The sequence below is a fragment of the Eschrichtius robustus genome, chromosome 14, assembly GCF_028021215.1.
Source record: "Eschrichtius robustus isolate mEscRob2 chromosome 14, mEscRob2.pri, whole genome shotgun sequence".
NCBI lineage: Eukaryota > Metazoa > Chordata > Mammalia > Artiodactyla > Eschrichtiidae > Eschrichtius > Eschrichtius robustus.
The window spans coordinates 21,339,559-21,357,094 of NC_090837.1; the positions used below are offsets into that span (position 1 = coordinate 21,339,559).

At 47.4% G+C, this 17,536-nt stretch overlaps 3 protein-coding genes across 4 annotated transcripts in view; 1 reads left to right on the forward strand and 2 right to left on the reverse strand.

Annotated features, from left to right (window-relative positions):
* Positions 1-2,652, reverse strand: part of OSBP2 (oxysterol binding protein 2) — a 160,710-nt gene extending 158,058 nt beyond the window's left edge. The window contains exon 1 of one of the 2 annotated variants that reach the window (XM_068562655.1): positions 2,554-2,652. In XM_068562655.1, coding sequence (XP_068418756.1) covers positions 2,554-2,636 — 83 coding nt within the window. In that variant the 5' untranslated portion in view covers positions 2,637-2,652. The remainder of the gene's footprint in view (positions 1-2,553) is intronic. The other variant, XM_068562656.1, reaches the window with a different exon arrangement.
* A 1,227-nt stretch (positions 2,653-3,879) lies between these two features.
* On the reverse strand, positions 3,880-9,834 carry C14H5orf52 (chromosome 14 C5orf52 homolog). The gene is made up of 4 exons (XM_068562425.1): positions 9,736-9,834; positions 9,142-9,572; positions 6,919-7,032; positions 3,880-4,151 (listed from the first exon to the last, which is right to left on the reverse strand). The coding sequence occupies exons 1-4, from the start codon at positions 9,832-9,834 to the stop codon at positions 3,974-3,976; spliced, it is 822 nt and encodes a 273-aa protein (XP_068418526.1). The 3' UTR covers positions 3,880-3,973.
* Positions 9,195-16,758, forward strand: DUSP18 (dual specificity phosphatase 18). The gene is made up of 3 exons (XM_068563009.1): positions 9,195-9,407; positions 9,698-9,965; positions 11,839-16,758. Exon 3 carries the CDS (start codon positions 11,878-11,880, stop codon positions 12,472-12,474), a length of 597 nt encoding a protein of 198 aa, XP_068419110.1. The 5' UTR covers positions 9,195-9,407; positions 9,698-9,965; positions 11,839-11,877; the 3' UTR covers positions 12,475-16,758.
* The last annotated feature ends 778 nt before the right edge of the window (positions 16,759-17,536 follow it).

Genomic DNA, 17,536 nt, shown 5'->3' on the forward strand with positions numbered 1-17,536 from the left:
GGATGGGGTGGATATGTAAGAACTTTGGGATCACTCTTAGCTGCAACTGCCTCCCCTGCTCCCTAACTGCCCCTATAATTCTAGCTGCCTAGCCCCTTGGTAGGCTGCTCCACATCCACCTGCTGGGATCTGAAGCCACTGCCCCTGCCTGACAGCCTGGAGCTGGGACATGCCATGAAGAGAACAAGTCCTCACCCAAGAATTCCTCCCTGCCGTGTCACTGACCACATGGCCAACAGTGGTAGCCTAGGAGGAAAGTCAGGGTCCAGGGCCATGAATGGGCATCCCTCACAGAGCAGTTCCAGCAGCTGACAATGGCTGAAATTGAGGGCGGTGCATGCAATGATGCCGAGCATCACTGGGGCGGCCGGGTGGCGTGGAGAGAGCATGCCTTATGCGTCTCACACCCTGGTTCAAACCTAGCGACTCCAAGAAAGTTCCTTAGCCTCTCTGTGCCTTGGTTTCCTCACCTTAAAAGTGGGCGTGATACCTGAAGAGTACAGTTGTGAGGACTCAGTGAGGTAGGATATAAAATGCCTTGCGTGTAACAGGTGCTTGGTAAACAGAAGTTCCCTCCTTTTGTTCCAGGTTATGGAGAAACTCTGGAGAAGGAACTAGGTTCACTGTGCACCTAGCAAGATTTTTAAACTGGGAAGGCTTTTCAAGTACCCTAAAGGAGTGACGTGCATGTGGTGAAAGGGGAGGAGGGAAGGAAATGTGTCTTCAGCAAGAACTAAAGGTACATCCAAAACACTCAATCCCATTAAAAGAGTATCATTCATCTGCCCCTTGCCATCAGCATGGTTCTTCAGACACAAAGGATATTCCACAAAGGTTTCCTGAGGACAAAACTGAAAACATCTTTACATAGCTAATGGGCAATGGTCAGGACTCCTGTGCTCTGTTCTTCCACTTCCTGGGTGGGCATGTGCCTCGTCCACAGCTAACGTAGCCTAACTCTCCCTAACAGTCTGTCCATCCCAGAATGGGTGACAAGTTCCCCTTAGCTACCCGGTAGAAGGGGGACCTGGAGTTTAGTCCAGCTGTCTGTGAAACAGCCAACCTCAGGTAGCTGACGACACAGCTGAGGCGCCACATCACCGTCTGTGAACTCATGCTCCCGAGGGCTCAGGGTCCCCAGCCTCCACTTCCAACTAGAGTGATAAAGATTGGGAGCTTATCACATGGCACTTAGGAGATGGTCTTTGGATGAGACAGGCTTGAGGTGGGCTTTGTCACTTACTAGCTGCCCAATCTTAGGCAGGATTCTTGCTCTCTGAGCCTCAGTTTCTCATCTATAAAACAGGGCTAAGAAAATTACTTACTTTGTTGTTGGGAGGAATCAATGACTCATGTTTGAAAAGAGCTGAGCCTTGTGCCTGGAATATGAGTGCTCAATAAATGTGAATATGTCAGTGGTTTTACTGGAATGGGCTTCCAGGTGAGACTTCATTTGAACTAAGAGTTCCGTGTGTGTGTGTGTCCTCTGGACTAAAGAATCCCTAAGGCCCTCCTTAGCTTCAAGATTCTTTTTCTCAAATAATATCTTCCCATTCAACACTCCTCCATTCTTCCTTCACTGATTTTCCTTCCCTTTTATTTATTTTTTCTCTCAACAATTAGGCGGCTTCTCCAGAATTTCATCACTTCTTGTTCCTTACTTAAATGCAACATCCTCTGGTTTTTTCATGCAAAAATGGGAAGACTAAGTCCACACAGTCTGAGATGAGTTAGTGGCTTATAAATTGACTTATTAGGTTCACATCCCAACTCCCCCACCCGCCCCACCCCCAGGGGTCCCCCAGTCCGTTGGGCCACAGCATGAGGATGCAAAGACCCTCTGCCAAGGCCAGCCGTCTAGGGAAGAAGGGTGCATGTGGCCAGGGGCTAGACTGGGGTGCAGCTCAGAGAGGCTGCATTAGGGAAGATCTAGTAGGTGGAGAATTCCTGGGGATACTCTGGAGAAAAGAGGGGCTGGGGCTGCTCTGTGGGCCCTCTGAAGACACCAGGATCCCCAAAGCCTCCCTTTCCCCTTCTCTAGGTACAGTGCCAAGGAAAAAGACTGTTGTTGAAATGAAATCAATATACAAAATATAAGAAACAAATCAAAATGCTAGCAGTGGTTGATCTAATAGAAGAATTTTTGTTTTGGGCAAATGTGGTCATATTGCTTGCATAATAAAATTTTAATATTTAAAGTCAATTATTCTAATCAGTTGTGCTCAGCCAAGAAAACAGACAAAAACCTAGAAAAAGTCTGTTTGGGCTCCCACTGAAAAGTAGCATGTTTTCAAGAGAAGACCATTAAAAGAGAAAATTGGGGACTTCCCCAGCGGTCCAGTGGTTAAGAATCTGGCACTTCCACTGCAGGGGGGTGTGGGTTTGATCCCTGGTTGGGGAACTAATAAGATCCCACATGCCGCGCAGTGCGGCCAAAAAAAAAAGGGAAAGTAAAAGCATCATGGACATCTGGTTCCCCACAACTGGATGAGGATGAGACGAGGATGAATGAAGAAGGCTTCTGAAAGCCACCAAGAGGACTGAGGTCCTTACCTAGCAACTGTGGTGATGCAGAATGACCACTCCACAGCAGTCGGGAAACCTGCTTCTAGTTTTCTGCCACTAACTTGCTGCATGACCTTAGGCAAGTCAGGTCACCTCTCTGGGCCTCAGTTTCCTCATCTGTAAAGTGAGAGGACTCAGTTAACTTAAAAAAATATGTACTAGGCCCTTACTCTGTGCACTGTGCTGAAGCTGTAATTAAACAAAGGAATGATCATTTATTCAAAAAACATAGAGTGACTACTCAATGTTACTGGGCATTGTGGTTGCAGAGATGAACGAGTCAGCATCCTGGCCATCAAGACATTCACAACGTGGTCAGGGAGACAGGGAGCAACAAGAAATGGCCAACCGCATGCTCAGTGCAGACAGATGTGTTGGCACAGGAAGAAGCAGCCTTTTCTGGTGGGGCTGGGCGGGGGAAATGGCACGGAAGAGGCCTGAACTAAATCTTGGGGGATCCTTGGCCCCCGCTGTCAAAGACTGTACAGTCTAATCAAGGGCTGGGACAAATACCCAAACATCCACCACGGAAGGCAGAGTGAAGCCACCACAGGTAAGCCAAGTTCAGAGTGGAGGGGAACCCATGTGGCTTGGGCAGGGTGGGGGAGGGGCAGGCAGGAGGCAGAAGACGGTCAGAGAAGCTTGTGGGGTGGGGGGTATAGCATTGAGATAAGGCTTGAAGGATGCAGAGAGCTTCCTGAGAGCCCTGGGGAGCTGAAGAGGCATTCTAGATGAGGAGCCTGAGCAAGTAAAGGCATGTCATGGGCTGTCAGGGCGTAGCTAGGACAGCAGGCAGGCCAGGAGGTGGGGACTGACAAGGCTGGAAGCTAACTGCAGGCATCGTGATGAGAGCCACTGAGAATGACAGGCCCCGGGCCAAGCCCTCCACATCCTCATGCCAGTTCTTGGAGGTAGGTTCCCGCACTACTTCCCCATTCTTTAGGATAAGGAAACAGAGGCTCAGAGAGGTTACAAAGTCACACAGCTGATGGATGGCAGAAATAGACCTTAACCCAGGTCTGCCTGATGCCCCACCCTGACTCCTTACCACTGGAATGCCAGGCAGCAGCATTACCCAGCCCTCCCCATCCAAGGTACCACTGTCCCAGCACACCTGGCCTGGCATTGTAACAGACATGTGGGTACCAAAGGTCATGCCTTAACCTTGGAAGCCGGTTTGATTCAGCCGTTTCCACTTGGGCAGCTACAGGACTATCAGAATCACCTTCACCAGAAAAGAGGGGATAGGACAGGGCAAGAAATATTAGAATTGCTAAGGGGTTTTGTGCTCCACTGTCCACTGGTCTCATTTATTGTTGTTCTACAACGGTGTAGACTGGCTCCCTTCCAGCTCTTCTCCCATCCACCTAGTGTCGTCATGGCCCCAGGGCAGATCACTCTACCTTGACTAGGGTGGCTGGTCTTTCTTCTTAGGCTCCTTGTACACTCGGATGCTATCCAGGTACTGCCGGACATTCATGGATTCCCGTCGCCAGCGCCCCAGCTTTCTGAGCTGGTCTGTCATGAATTTTTTTTTCAGGTGGTCATACAAGTGGCCCATCTTTTTCTTGGTCTTGTCTGAAGCTCTTGTCTTACAAAAAACAGAGATGAGGTTAGGATGAAGAAGCTACTTCACAGTAAGAGAGGTATCTGTGCTCCGGATATGAGGGTGGAAAAGGAGCCAGCTGGACCCAATATTTCATCAATAACTTGGCTCACAGGGAGCCTCAGTTTCCCTATTTTAAAGTGAGGGCATTGAGCTAGGTAACTCCTATGGTACCTTCTGACAGTCTGCAGCCTCAGAGCCTGATTTTGACCTAACATCTCTATTTGAAGAGTGGTGAGAAAGAGAGGGGAGGGGAGGAGGAGAAAGGGTGCATCTTGTAAACCCCCTTCCTTAACTCCTATCACCCAGTCCCTATTACTCACTTGATGCCCCCCATATATTGTTGGTGACACCCCCTATGTCACACTGAACTCTACTTATTTATTCTATTCTACCATTTCTACCCTGTCCCTAACAAGACTGCTAGCTTTGGGAAGGCATATCCTTTGTCTTATTCATTTACTTATTCCAATGAGGTAGCTGTGGAGAGGATACTATGAAAAATCAGCTGCAGGTCTTCACAGCAACTACAACGTAGTCAGGAAGGTGGGACACACACCCAGATATTTCTAAGCAAGGCACAGAGTGATTGCACTTTTACTATGGATCAGGGTCTCTTGACCTTGGTACTACTGACACGGGGCCAGGCAATTCTTTGTGGCGGGGGGCTGGCCTGTGCATTGTTAAGATATTCAGCAGCATTAGCATCCCTGGCCTCCACCTACTAAATGCCAGTAGCACCATCCCACTCTCACTTGTGCTACCAAAAAGGCCTCCAGACAGCGCCAGAGTCCCTGAGGAGCTAAGCTGTCCTGGTTGAGAACTGTGGCCATAGATAAAGGGATACCAGCCATCATCCACTGTTCTCAGAGCGTTGCTCAGAGGATTCCCAAGACACTAGCTCTTAGCTGCCCTCCTGGAGGCCCTGAGAAGCCAGTGGCTAGCCAAAGCTGGGAGCACTTTGCGGGGGAGAGAAAGACTGCCACGCTGCCACTCAAGTCTCTCAAATCTACTGAGTTCCTACAAGCTGGGCCCTCAGCAAGTCACTGGGTCTACAGAGAAGACAGTCCCTGTCCTTAGGGAGAACATCCTGCACCATGGTCAGTCAGACCTGGGTTTGCAAGTCCACAATGACAGCCCTTAGTGAAGTTACTCCATCTCTGAGCCTCAGTTTGCTGAACTATTAAATGGGATAATAATACATAATGGACATTGTGTACCCAAAACATGTAAGGGCTCAATATGGCTTCAAAAGGAGACCTTCTGGATGGCTGGAGGATGGCACATATAAAGCCAACTCAAGAGAGTTTCCAGTTATATCTCACAGATCCTCACCCCACTTACCAGAGGTGCAATATCTCCAAATCCACTGGTTATAGGGGTTGGCCCCCAACCCATCCTGGGCCAGTCAGAGTAGCCTACACTACCTGACCACAGTGACTGGGGCATGGATGGGCCCGTGACCCAACTTGGGCCAACTGGAGTCCTTCTCCAGGATTTGCCTAACTTGACCAACAGTGGAAGCACTCCATTTCCTTTCTGGGCTACAGGCCAGGGTTTCCTGTGGCCATGCTCCCCAGGGACAGCCAGCCTGATGACGATGCCAACATGCAGAAAGAAGCAGAAGGGGAGCTGATAGGGAGAGTGGAAGACACATCCAATGGCATTGGAGCCCCTGCCATCTCTCATCCCAAACACTGGTGACCCTGCCCTATCTACCCTCGATTATGTAAACTCATCATTCTCTATTTTGCTTGAACGAGTTCAAGTTCAGTTTGTGTCACCTGCAGAGGATCCCAACAGATCCTACTTTACAAATGAGAAAAGAGTCCTGGAGGAAAAGTGACTCCCCAAGTTCACACAAAGCTGGCCTGCCCATGTCCAAGTCCACCCTATTTCCACTACACCACGCCACTGGAAGTTTAGCAGAGGGAGAAACATCCAGGCCTCCAGTCTTCTTTTGGTCTCTGTGACCCTTAAGAGGATCTGACACCATCTCTTACATCTTTCCCACTGTTTTCAATGTCAGAATCCCATGCGCCCATCCAGATTTGGTCCTGGAACATGGAGGGAGGTTCAACAGAGTCAAGAAGGGGACAGCAGCTCAACTCTGGGCTGCCTGCTCTGCTGGAAGAAACAAGTACATTCTCAGAGTCCATCGTGTTCACTAGCCTCTTCCTAGTGCCCAAAACAGTGCCTGTCCCAAGCAGGCCCCAAAGATGTATTTAATGAATTAATCAGGGTCTGTGGGATGATGATGCTGCGGTTTCCCTCTTCTTCTGAGGGCTTCTGGGTAAGCAGGTCAAACCCTTCTTGTCCATAAACGAAAAGTAGAAGAGCCTCAGTTCTCATGTGGAAAGTGGGGGATAATCCCTGAAGGAAAAAAATGACCAAGTGGTGTCAATGCCACTTCAAGCGCCAAGACTTCTTTTTATGGGAGAGAGTAGGAATCCATTCAGGGAGTCCCTAAATAGAAAGCTAATGTACTTTGAGGGAAAAAAATGCCACCGGAGCCAAGAGACATGGAGTCCTCCTTGGTTCCCTCGCCCAGGAACAGCTGTGACACCTTGGGCAAATCAGTAACCCTGAGTCTCAACTGCCTCCTCTGTAAAATGGGCTTGTATTAGAGTATTTTGATGGCTTCCTATCACCTCTAAGATCTGTGATCTCCCCGCAAGGTTTTGGGGAGAATGAAATGAACATGGATCAAGCCACTAACACCCTCTAATGCAAAAGCTTGTGACAACTTTACCTCCATCTCATAGATTCGTTGTGCACTGAGGTTGTCACGAATAATCACCCGAGATAAGTGGCTCTTGGGTAAAAATTTTTTCACTGCTGCTTCACTGGAATTCATTAAGCTGGAGAGGGAGGAGAAGGTGGTACAGGCTTGATGGCTAGGCCAGGGCTAGGACAGGACCTGATCTGATGGGATCCTGGGGTAGTGGCTGAGGCTTCCCCAAGTTTCTTGGGAGAGGCACCACCCTGTCATAGTTGTCAGAGGAGCAAGGGAGTAGGCCTAGGTTTCTTCTTGTAGGAAATGTGCGCTAAATGGGTGTTTCTTGGATGCTGAGAGGGAAAACCATCCTGAGAAGGATGTAGAAAGGTCAAAGTAATCCACAAGAGAAGTGTCAACAGGGATTCAGAACTGTCCACAGGAGCAGTCATCTTAAGAAAATGCAGTTTGAAATGGGAGGCGAGGGTCTTAGATGAAAGAAGCAAAGTCAGAGGGATGAATCTGAGGGGGGTTGAGATGGGGGGGCACCGCTCAAGCCTAGGTCTAAGGGGGATCTGGGTGGGGGAGGTCAGAGGAAACAGGAAAAAAGAGAATAAAGTGTTTGGACAGAGGTTAGGTTGGTTGATGGGGGAGTTCTAAGGGAAAAGGGTTTGGGAAAAGTCTAGAAAAGTGAAGGAAGTTTGGGGTGGACAAGGACTTGAGGAGACTCTGGAGAGTGAGAGGCAGAAGTTGGGATGGGATGGGGGTGATGGAATGGAGCCAGGTGCTCCAGGACAAACTAGAGATAACAATTTGGTCAAAATGAGGAATTGGTCAAAAATGGATAATACCAGGCCTTGAGTTTTCACTTTTTGATAATTTGGTGACACCGTGAAGTGGTTTTGTAACTACATACATATTTTTGCCCACTTAAAAATAATTACTCATAATATTTTCTTTCTAAAATGTGGAAACTACCTAAATATACGATAGGGAAGCAAATGAATAAATTGTGGTTAGGTCATACAATAAAATATTATGCAGTTATGAATAAAACAGACATCCAAAGTGTATTGGGTGGGGGAAAAAAGATTACAAAATAGTAAACTTTTTTGTGACATATACCCCCCCACCCCCCCGCAAAAAAAATGTGTAAGCATGTTGCAGTACATATATATGAATAGATCTGGAATAATATACACCAAAATGGTAACAGTGATTGTCTCTAGCCATTCATTTTCCTTGCCTGATTTTTCTATGATAAGTGTATATTATTTTGATAGGACAAAAACTAGGACAATTTTTAAAGGATAAAACATTTTGAAGGATTAAAATTTGTTTTTCCTAATTCATTTTCAGCCAGTTTGGAACTGTGGTTTTATGAATGTTTTTACATTTACAAACTAGTAGAAACAAACACCCGTTATCTCCCATTTATGCTTTTTCTGACAGCAAAGACATGAGGGGTTGGAAAAGGCTAGTTTAGAGACCAAGATGCTCACAAAACAAGTCTCCCAAATTCCATTAGAAAAACAAAAAAAAAGACCTAAAATACTTAAAGACACATGAAACAGTCTTCACCCACTCAGTGGTGCACCAAATTTACCATTACTTCCTGGGAAGGGGGGAAAAAGGCAGTTTTATGGAAATATTCCCTTTCAAGTAATAAATAATGATCATTTTGAACCAAATTGCTTTCCAAAGCAAGGCCTCTGTGGGAGGCTGGAGGATGCTGTGAGGGGGCTGTGAAATGGAGGAGGGGAGGGGAAACTGGGGTCTGTGGGGATTGGGGCCCGGCTGAGGGAACTGGGGGCTTTCCCTGGGCCACTGCGGAAACTAGAGGCTGAGGAGGGGAGTGTCAGGCCTGAGGGGACCTGCGCCTCATCAGGCTCTAAGGAAGTTCAAGGCTCGGCCCAGAGGGCGCTAGGGACCCTCGGGATACACGACGTCAAACCTGGTAGACTAGAGGGCCGGGCCCGCGGCGATTCGGAGGATATGTGGGTTGGAGGTGGGAATTCCAGACTCCCTTGGAGTCTGGACTGAGGGCGTTCGGGCTCCACGGCGGGCGAGGCGCTGGGCTGGGAAATTCAGACTCTCCTGGGGTCTAAGAAAGGGCCGGGCTCTGAAGGGCCCGAGGCTCTGGAGAGCCAGGGCCAAGGTCCCCGCGGCCGGCTTAGGGAGCAGGGGTCTGAGGGAGTTCGGCTCCCCCGGGCGGCCCGGGCTCTGACGAACGCTCTGGGCCCCCGGGCCGCACCTGAAGAGCACCGGCGGCTGAGCGGTCCGCGGCCGCAGGAAGCAGATCTGCGGCTTGGTCCGTACGTGAATGTCGGGGCGGCTGCCAAGCCTACTGCGCCGGAAGAAGGCCGAGGCCGGGCTGGTGCCAGAACTGGTGGTCGCCTGGGGGGCCACCGCACAGGCAATGGGCGAGCCTAGGTTCCATGTGACGGAGGGCCTGGGCTGCTGGCTAACTGCAGGATTCTCTTCTTCCACCTTTGGGAGCGACTGGAGAACGGGAGCCAGGTCGGTACCCAAGCTCTGTAGGCTGGCGCAGACGCGGAGCAAGCCTCTGCGCAGACGCGAGGCGCCGTACACCGCGCGTTGCCCGGGAGACGCGAGAGGAAGGCGGGACCGGGGTGGGGGATTGGGGGGTGGGGTGGGCGGGCCTTGTGCGCAAAGCCCGGAAGGCTGCGGACGCGGCAGGATTGTCCCTCGGCGGCTGCCGTGGTGCGGCCCGGCGTGTTGCCATGGAGACTGGCTGGGTGACAAGCTGCTGGTTGCAGCGCGCAGAGCAGACCTTACTTCTTGACTAGGACTGCTGTGGTCCCCGCGTGATCGCAGGGCGGGTAACCGGGTGAATCCGGGCGGGGCAGCTCCGGGACGGGGAGACGAGGCCTGGGTTTCTCCGGAGACCCAGCACGGCCCATTCCTCCCCGCGACGAGGGACCATTGCTATGGAAACCGGAGCACCGGGCCGGCTGGGATTGTGGCTCCTGGGTCGTGACCGGTCTTCTCTCACCTGGAGACCCTCGCCCAAGGTTGTTTCCTGAACTAACCTGCCCTCCCGCCCGCGAGAGAGAGGTAAGACACCGAGGTCTTGACACTGAGCGGGCGAAGAAGCCCATTCCAACGCCAACTCCCCAGGAAACCTACCTGACTCAGCCCTGGAAGCGGCCCCTTTCTCCCGTCAACCCTTGGACTTTGTTCCACGTTTATAACCCAGTATTAACGAAAACTCCGAGGTGTTTGCCCACTTTTCCCACACATAATGAGGCCAGAAAGACCGGCTTTTGAACCTTGCTTTGTGACCCTAGACAGGTCCTTTTCCCCACTCTGCCTCACCTTCCCCGTGTGTAAAATGGAGATATTAACTCCAGACACCGGCTCGTTATGCTGTTTTGGAGATCGAACCAAAGGCTTTGTACGCTATAAAATGGTGAAACTGAGATGCTGCCGAGTCGCTCTTTCTCCCTCTCCCTCCCCCTCACGCTAAACGTTCTTCAGATCTTTGTGTCATTTCTTCAGGCGATCTTCGCAACTCCGTAGCCCCAGCCTGAAATAAATACCATTATTCTTCATTCCCATAACGCCCTGCATTTTAACTTCCCTAACAACAGCAACAGTAGTTATCATTTGTAGATAAATGTGCCAGGCCCTGTTGTTAAACACTTTACCCGGGTTACCTCATGTAATCCTCAGAAGATTCTTACAAGGTAGGCACTGTTATCCCTATTTTCCAACTCTGTTGCGCCCATAATTGCCTACTTAATGTCTGTCTCTCCCACTAGACTTTGAGCTCTGGCGGGGGGGGGGGCATGGCTGACTTGTACATTTCAGTATCCCCAGTACCTACTACAGTGCCTGATAAATATTTCTTGACTAGCATGAAAATGACTTTCCTCTCATTACTACCCTCACCTTGCAGAGCAGAGCAGTATCTCCTCTGCACACTTTCTGTCCCTGTGATGAACAGCAGTCTCCCCTATTCCTGTTGCCCACTGGGTACTAGTTTTGGGGGCCCTCAGTCCATTTCTCTCTAGGTTTTCAGATGATGAGGATCCGGAACATTCCTTAGCATTTAGGCTTCCAACTGGGTGAGGTTGGGGGTGGGGCTTTTCCCCTACCCTCACAAGACTTTTAGAACAAACCAGCCCCATCTGCCCCACCTGGGGTGAGCCTATTGCATTGGACTCTGGGGTACTGGCAGGTAGGATTTGTCTATGCAGCCTTTGGCCTTCCTCTCCAGCAGCCTAAGAACCACCCTCACCTCCACCCAGCTCCTCCCCAAAATTCTAGAGAAACATGGCCAGAGACCTCATCTTTTCCAGAAAACCTCCCAGGAGGCAGAGTTGTGGTTGTTGGAGTCATTTCTTCGTTCAGCAAATATTTTTAAGCACCTACTTGTGGGGACACGCAACTGGGCACTGGTGATATAGTAGGAGTGAAGATAGACACAGTGATATCCCAAGAGAACTCACAGATAGATCACGGCAAAAGCACTTCTTCAGGAAATGTTAGGAAGCAGGGCACATAGGGCCTGCCTGGAGCTGGGACTTGATCATATATGGGTGAGGGGTGTAGTTCTGGAAGGTTTCCCTCAGGAAGTGACCCTTGGCTAAGATCCCAATGCTCAACAGTCCTCTGCTGAATGGAACAGATTAGGACCTGACAGGCTTGTAAGGAAAGGGGGTTCTAGGATGAGAGCAGGAAAGGCCCTGGGCCAGAAAGGACCAGTGTCCATACGGAACTGTAAGTGGCTCAGCCCAGCCGAGCCCTTCAGGACGCGGGAAAGGTTAACAGGAGGCTGAAGAGATGGGCAGGAGCTGGGCCACAAATGGCCTTGACAGCCAAGCTTAGGGGCTCCATCTCATCGTGACAGTGGGCAGCCACTGAATTATGTTAAGTGGGGGGACAGAACTTTGGCTCCTCATTTGTCCCTTCTCCCTCCTTGCAGTTTTCTACGGACACAGCCTAGCAGGAAGGTGCACTGTCCATGTCTCACTGGCCGCTGACCACCGGCCCGATGACAGCATCTCCGTGTGCCTTCCCAGTTCAGTTCCGGCAGCCCTCGGTCAGCGGCCTCTCACAGATCACCAGCAGCCTGTATATCAGCAACGGGGTAGCCGCCAACAACAAGCTCATGCTCTCCAGCAACCACATCACCACGGTCATCAACGTCTCAGTGGAGGTGGTGAACACCTTGTACGAGGACATCCACTACGTGCAGGTGCCTGTGGCTGACACACCCATGTCGCGTCTCTGTGACTTCTTCGACCCCATTGCAGACCACATCCACAGCGTGGAGGTGAAGCAGGGCCGCACCCTGTTGCACTGTGCCGCCGGCGTGAGCCGCTCGGCCGCCCTCTGCCTTGCCTATCTCATGAAGTACCACGCCATGTCCCTGCTGGATGCCCACACATGGACCAAGTCATGCCGGCCCATCATCCGGCCCAACAATGGCTTTTGGGAGCAGCTCATCCACTATGAGTTCCAGCTGTTTGGCAAGAACACTGTGCACATGGTCAGCTCCCCCATGGGAGTGATCCCCGACATCTATGAGAAGGAGGTCCGTCTGATGATTCCACTGTGAGCCATTCCACCAGCCCCTGCCCCAGGTCAGAGGTACAGATCTGCCATTGATCCTACACCAAGATCTGTACTTAAAACATTCTACTTTCACTGATACAGAAAAACCAGATGATGCCTTTTTTAAGGGCAAGAAAAAAGGAAGGGTACTGCAGCTCTTAATCTTATAACTCATATCTTTAAAGATTCAGCTTATTAAATGTAAGATGGTGAAGATAAGTTTCCTACCCTGCGAGTGACAACTCATAGCTGCTGACCAGAGGGGAGAGTGAACCAAATGGACCAGCACCCAATGCATATGGCAAGCTTGGTATTCTGCAGCCCTCCCCGCGACCGACCAACCCAGGAATGAGTCTGCCACAATCCCGCCTCATTCTTTTGAACACGAAGCCAGCCTTAAGCATCATGGCACCTCCCATGCTTCTCACAGTAAGTGCCAACCTACTGGATAAGTAGCCTTCAAGCGGTACTCCAGGAGCCCTGGGGGCCCCAAGCCAACCCTGCTTCCACCTTCAACTCTGGTTTTCTAGACTGGATTTACGCATAAGATAGTTTTCAAAGGAAGCATTCCATTGTATAAAATTTCTTTAAAAACATTTCTTTTTGAGCGCTGTTGTACGTGGCAAGATCCCCTACCAGCCTTTGATGAAAGGTGGTATTGGTCTCCATCTCGGGGCACGTGTGGAGAGCAGGCCTGACATCAGGCTCAGAGGTTCCTCTCACAGGCCTCGGCTCAGAAGGCTGGAGCTGGGGACCGGAACCCAGCCTTGTCACCTCCTGCCTGTGTGATCTGGGGCCTCTTGGAGCCTCAGTTTCCTCGTCCAGGCGATGACAGCCCTTTCCTCACAGGGTTGTCGTGAAGATTCAGTGCTTCCTTAGCACGGTGTCTGGCACATGGTAGGTGCTTGGTGCTCGGTGTAACCAGCAGCTCTCATCAAGAATGATACTCTGGCCCTGCTGGCCCGGGCCAGCAAGTCGTCTTCACAACAGCAGCTCCCCGATCTGCGCACAGCCCTTTATTGCTTAGAAAGTGCTCTTCCAAAAAGTCATCCTGTGTGGGAGAAAAATGGTTTCAGTCCTTTCAGACCCTGCCTTTAAGGAGGCCTAGACCTCGAAGCCTTTTCAGACTTCCCGTTGGATTAAGCACAATGTTTAATCCATGCGCAATCTGGGACTCCTAGAACGAGGAGCACACTTCCAGCTTCCCCCAAAGGGCCTTGTTTAGATTGCTGATCATTAGAGCCAGTGCCCTGGTCTGGCTGACCGCTGGGGTCCAGTGGGGTATGTGCCAAAGGGATAAATGAGTGGGCCCTAAAATCCAGGATTGTTCAAACCCCCCAGGTGTGTGTGGATCTGGGTCAGGAGCAGCAATTCTAATCCAGAGATTTTCAGACAAACAGTACATGGGCCAGTCAAGAGCACAACCGCTCTGTGGGTCAGAGCCCACTGGAGGCCAAATGCTCCTTCTCTCCAAACCTGCCCCACCCTCACTTCCGCAAAGGGCCTGCCCAGGGGTGTAATTTTAGGGTCGGGGGAGAAGGAAAATCGCTACTCGAGACTGATCTCATTTTACAGATGAATAAACAGAACCACAAACACCAGGGCTGGTGTGGCAGAGCCCCCCCAAAGCTGAAGAAACCCATCAGGAAGAAACCCAGGTGGAAAATTTCTTTGAAAACATTTTTAAAGAGAAATTTATTTGAATATCTTTTGTTTCAGTTTTTAAAAATTTTTAATTAACACACCATAAAATTAACTTTCTCCTGTGTAAAGTTCTCTGTTTTTTAACACATTCGTGTAACTACCTCCACAATCAGGACACAGGGCAGTTCCATCAACCAAAGAATTCCCTTACGCTGCCCCTTGGCAGTCACACCTTTGCCCCACACCAACCTCTGGCAAACACCTATCTGTTCTCCATTCCCTATAGATTTGTCTTTTCCACATTGTCACATACATAGAATCATAGAGAATGTCACACCTAGAGACTGGCTACTTTCTGTCTGTCTTTGAGATTCACACATGTTGCTTTTTATGGCTAAGTGGTATTCCATTGTTGGATGCGCTACAGTTTGTTTTACCTTCACCCGTTGAAGGATATTTGGATTGTTTCCAGTTTGGGGCGATTTTGAATAAAACTGCTACAAATATTTGTGTATAGGTTTTTATGTGAACATAAGTTTATGAGTGGGATTGCTCAGTTGTATGGTAAAGGTTATGTTTAACTTTTAGAAACTACCAGATTTCCAGAGTGGCAATACCATTTTGCCTTCCACTATGAGAGATCCAATTTCTCACCAGTATTTGGAACTGCCAATATTTTTTATTTCAGCCATTCTGATAGGTGTGTGGTATTAGCGTATTGTGGTTTTAATTTGCATTTCCCTAATGATGTTAAGCATTTTTTTGTGTGTTTAATTGCCTTCCACATTCCCTCTTTGGTGAAGTGTCTATTCAACTTTTTTACCTGTTTTTAAATTGAGTTGTTTTCTCACTATTGAATATTGAGAATTCTTTGTATATTCTGGATACAAGTCCTTTATCAGATATGGATTTGTAAATATTTTTTCTCAGTCTAGCTTGTCTTTTCATTTCTCTTAAAAGTGTATTTTGGGCTTCCCTGGTGGCGCAGTGGTTGAGAGTCGGCCTGCTAATGCAGGGGACACGGGTTCGAGCCCTGGTCTGGGAAGATCCCACATGCCGCGGAGCAACTAGGCCCGTGAACCACAGCTGCTGAGCCTGCGTGTCTGGAGCCTGTGCTCCGCAAGAGAGGTCACGATAGTGAGAGGACCGCGCATCGCGATGAAGAGTGGCCCCCACTCGCCGCAACTAGAGAAAGCCCTCGCACAGAAACGAAGACCCAACACAGCTAAAAATAAATAAATAAATAAATTTTTTTTAAAAAGTGTATTTTGCAGAGCAAAAGTTTTAAATTTTGATGAAGTGCTACTTACCAGTTTTCCCTTTTATGGATCGTTGTTTTGATGTCACGTCTGAGAACACTTTGCCTAACCTAATATCACAAAGATTTTCTCTAATGTTTGAGAGTTTAAAATTTTCACTTATTTCCATGATCCTTTTGTATAAGGTGTGAGGTTTAGTTTGAGGTTCATATTTTTTCATGTGGATGTCTAATAGTTTCAACTCCGTTCGTTGAAGGCTGTCCTTTGTGCATTGAGCTGCCTTTGCACCTTTGCATACTCTTCATTCTGTTTGATACGTGTCTTTCTCTTTACCGATACCACACTATCTTGATTACTGTAGCTTTTATAGTAAGTCTTACCTTATACCTAATCTTAGAAGGTGTTCAGTCTTTTACCATTAACTATGATGTTAGCTATAGGTCTTTTTGTAGTTGCCCTTTATTAGGTTAAGGAAGAGTTGGAAAGTATTCTCTATTCTATTTTCTGGAAGAGATATGTGAATTGGTGTTATTTCTTCTTTGAATGTTTGGTAGACTTCAGCAGTGAAACTATTTGGGCCTGTAGATTTCTTTTTCAGAAGGATTTAACAAAGAATTCAATTCCATTAATAGTTAAAGGATTAATCAAATTATCTATTTCATCTTTGGTGAGTTTTGGTAGTTTGTGATTTTCAAGGAATAGGTCCATTTCATCTAATTGTCAAATTTATGCATGTGGAATTGTTTATAGTATTCCCTTAATATCCTTATTAACTGCAGGGTCTATAGTGACATCACATTTCCATTCTCCACACTGATTATTTGTCTTCTCTATTTCTTTGTTAGTCTGGCTAGAGGTTTATCAATTTAAAAAATCTTTTTAAAAAATTACCTACCTTGTGTCTTTAATTTTCTCTATTGTTCTTCCCTTTTCTATTTCATTGATTTCTGCTCTTTACGATTTCCATAGTTCTGCTTGCTTTGAGTTTATTTTGCCCTTTTTTCTAATTTCCTAAGGTGGAAACTTAGATTATTGATTTGATACCTGCATCCCACAAAGTTTTGTATACTGCATTTTCATTTTTGTCCATTTCAAAACATTTTCTAATTTCCCTTGTAATATCCTCCTTAACCCATGTATTATTTAGAAATGTGTAATTTAACTTCTAAGTATTTGGAAATTTTACAACCATCTCTTTGTTATTGGTTTCTAGTTTAATTCCATCAACGTCAGAGAACATATGTTGTATGATTTCATTTCTTCTAAATTTGTTAATGTTTACTTAATGATGTAGGATATGGTCTGTCTTAGTGAATGTTTCATACACACTTGGGGGAAAAAAGATTATTTTGGATAGAGTGTTCAATAAATGTCAGTTAGGACCAGTTGATTGATGGTGGTTTCAATTCTTTTACACTCTTCCTGGTTTTCTTTTTACTTGTTCTATTGATTACTAAGAGAGGAATGTTGAGGTATCCAACTAAAATTGTGGATTTGTGTACATCTCCTTGCAATTCTATTAATTTTTGTTTCATGTATTTTGAAGCTTTGTTTTTAGGTGCATACGTACCTAGGATTGTTATGTCTTCATGGTGAATTGACCCTTTTATCAATATGCACTGTCTCTTTATCCTTCTTAATTTTTTGAAGTCTATTTTGTCTGACATTAACATAACCACTCCAGTTTTGTTTTAAGTAGTGTTTGCGTGATACGTCTTTTTATATCCATTTACTTTTAACCTAAAGTGTGTTTCCTGTAGACAGCATGTAGATGGGTCTTTTTTAATATATCCAATTTGTCTCTTAATTGGTGTGTTTATGCCCAAAATATTGATATTTGGATTTAAGTCTACCATTTTATTGTTTTCTATTTGTCCTTTCTGTTTTTCATCCCTTTATTTCCCTTTTCCTGCCTTCTTTTGAATTATTAATATTTTTAAGTATTCCACTTTAATTTTGTATAGTTTTTTTTAGAGGTTGCACTAGAGATTATAATATACATATAACTTTTCATAATCCACTTAAATTAATATCTTACTACTTCTCACTGCTAGTCATATTGGGAAATGTATTAGTTTTCTCTTGCTGCTATGACAAATTACCACAAACTTAGTGGCTTAAAACAGCACCTTTTTATTACTTCACAATTTCTATAGGTCAGAA

Coding starts and splice junctions, on each gene's coding strand:
- C14H5orf52 (XM_068562425.1), bottom strand. CDS start 9,834: ATGGTCCCTCGTCGCGGGGAGGAATGGGCCGTGCTGGGTCTCCGGAGA. Junction 9,573..9,735: donor GCCCCGCCCGGATTCACCCG/GTTACCCGCCCT, acceptor CCGCGTCCGCAG/CCTTCCGGGCTTTGCGCACA. Junction 7,033..9,141: donor CAGCCGCCGGTGCTCTTCAG/GTGCGGCCCGGG, acceptor CTCCCTCTCCAG/CTTAATGAATTCCAGTGAAG.
- DUSP18 (XM_068563009.1), top strand. CDS start 11,878: ATGTCTCACTGGCCGCTGACCACCGGCCCGATGACAGCATCTCCGTGT.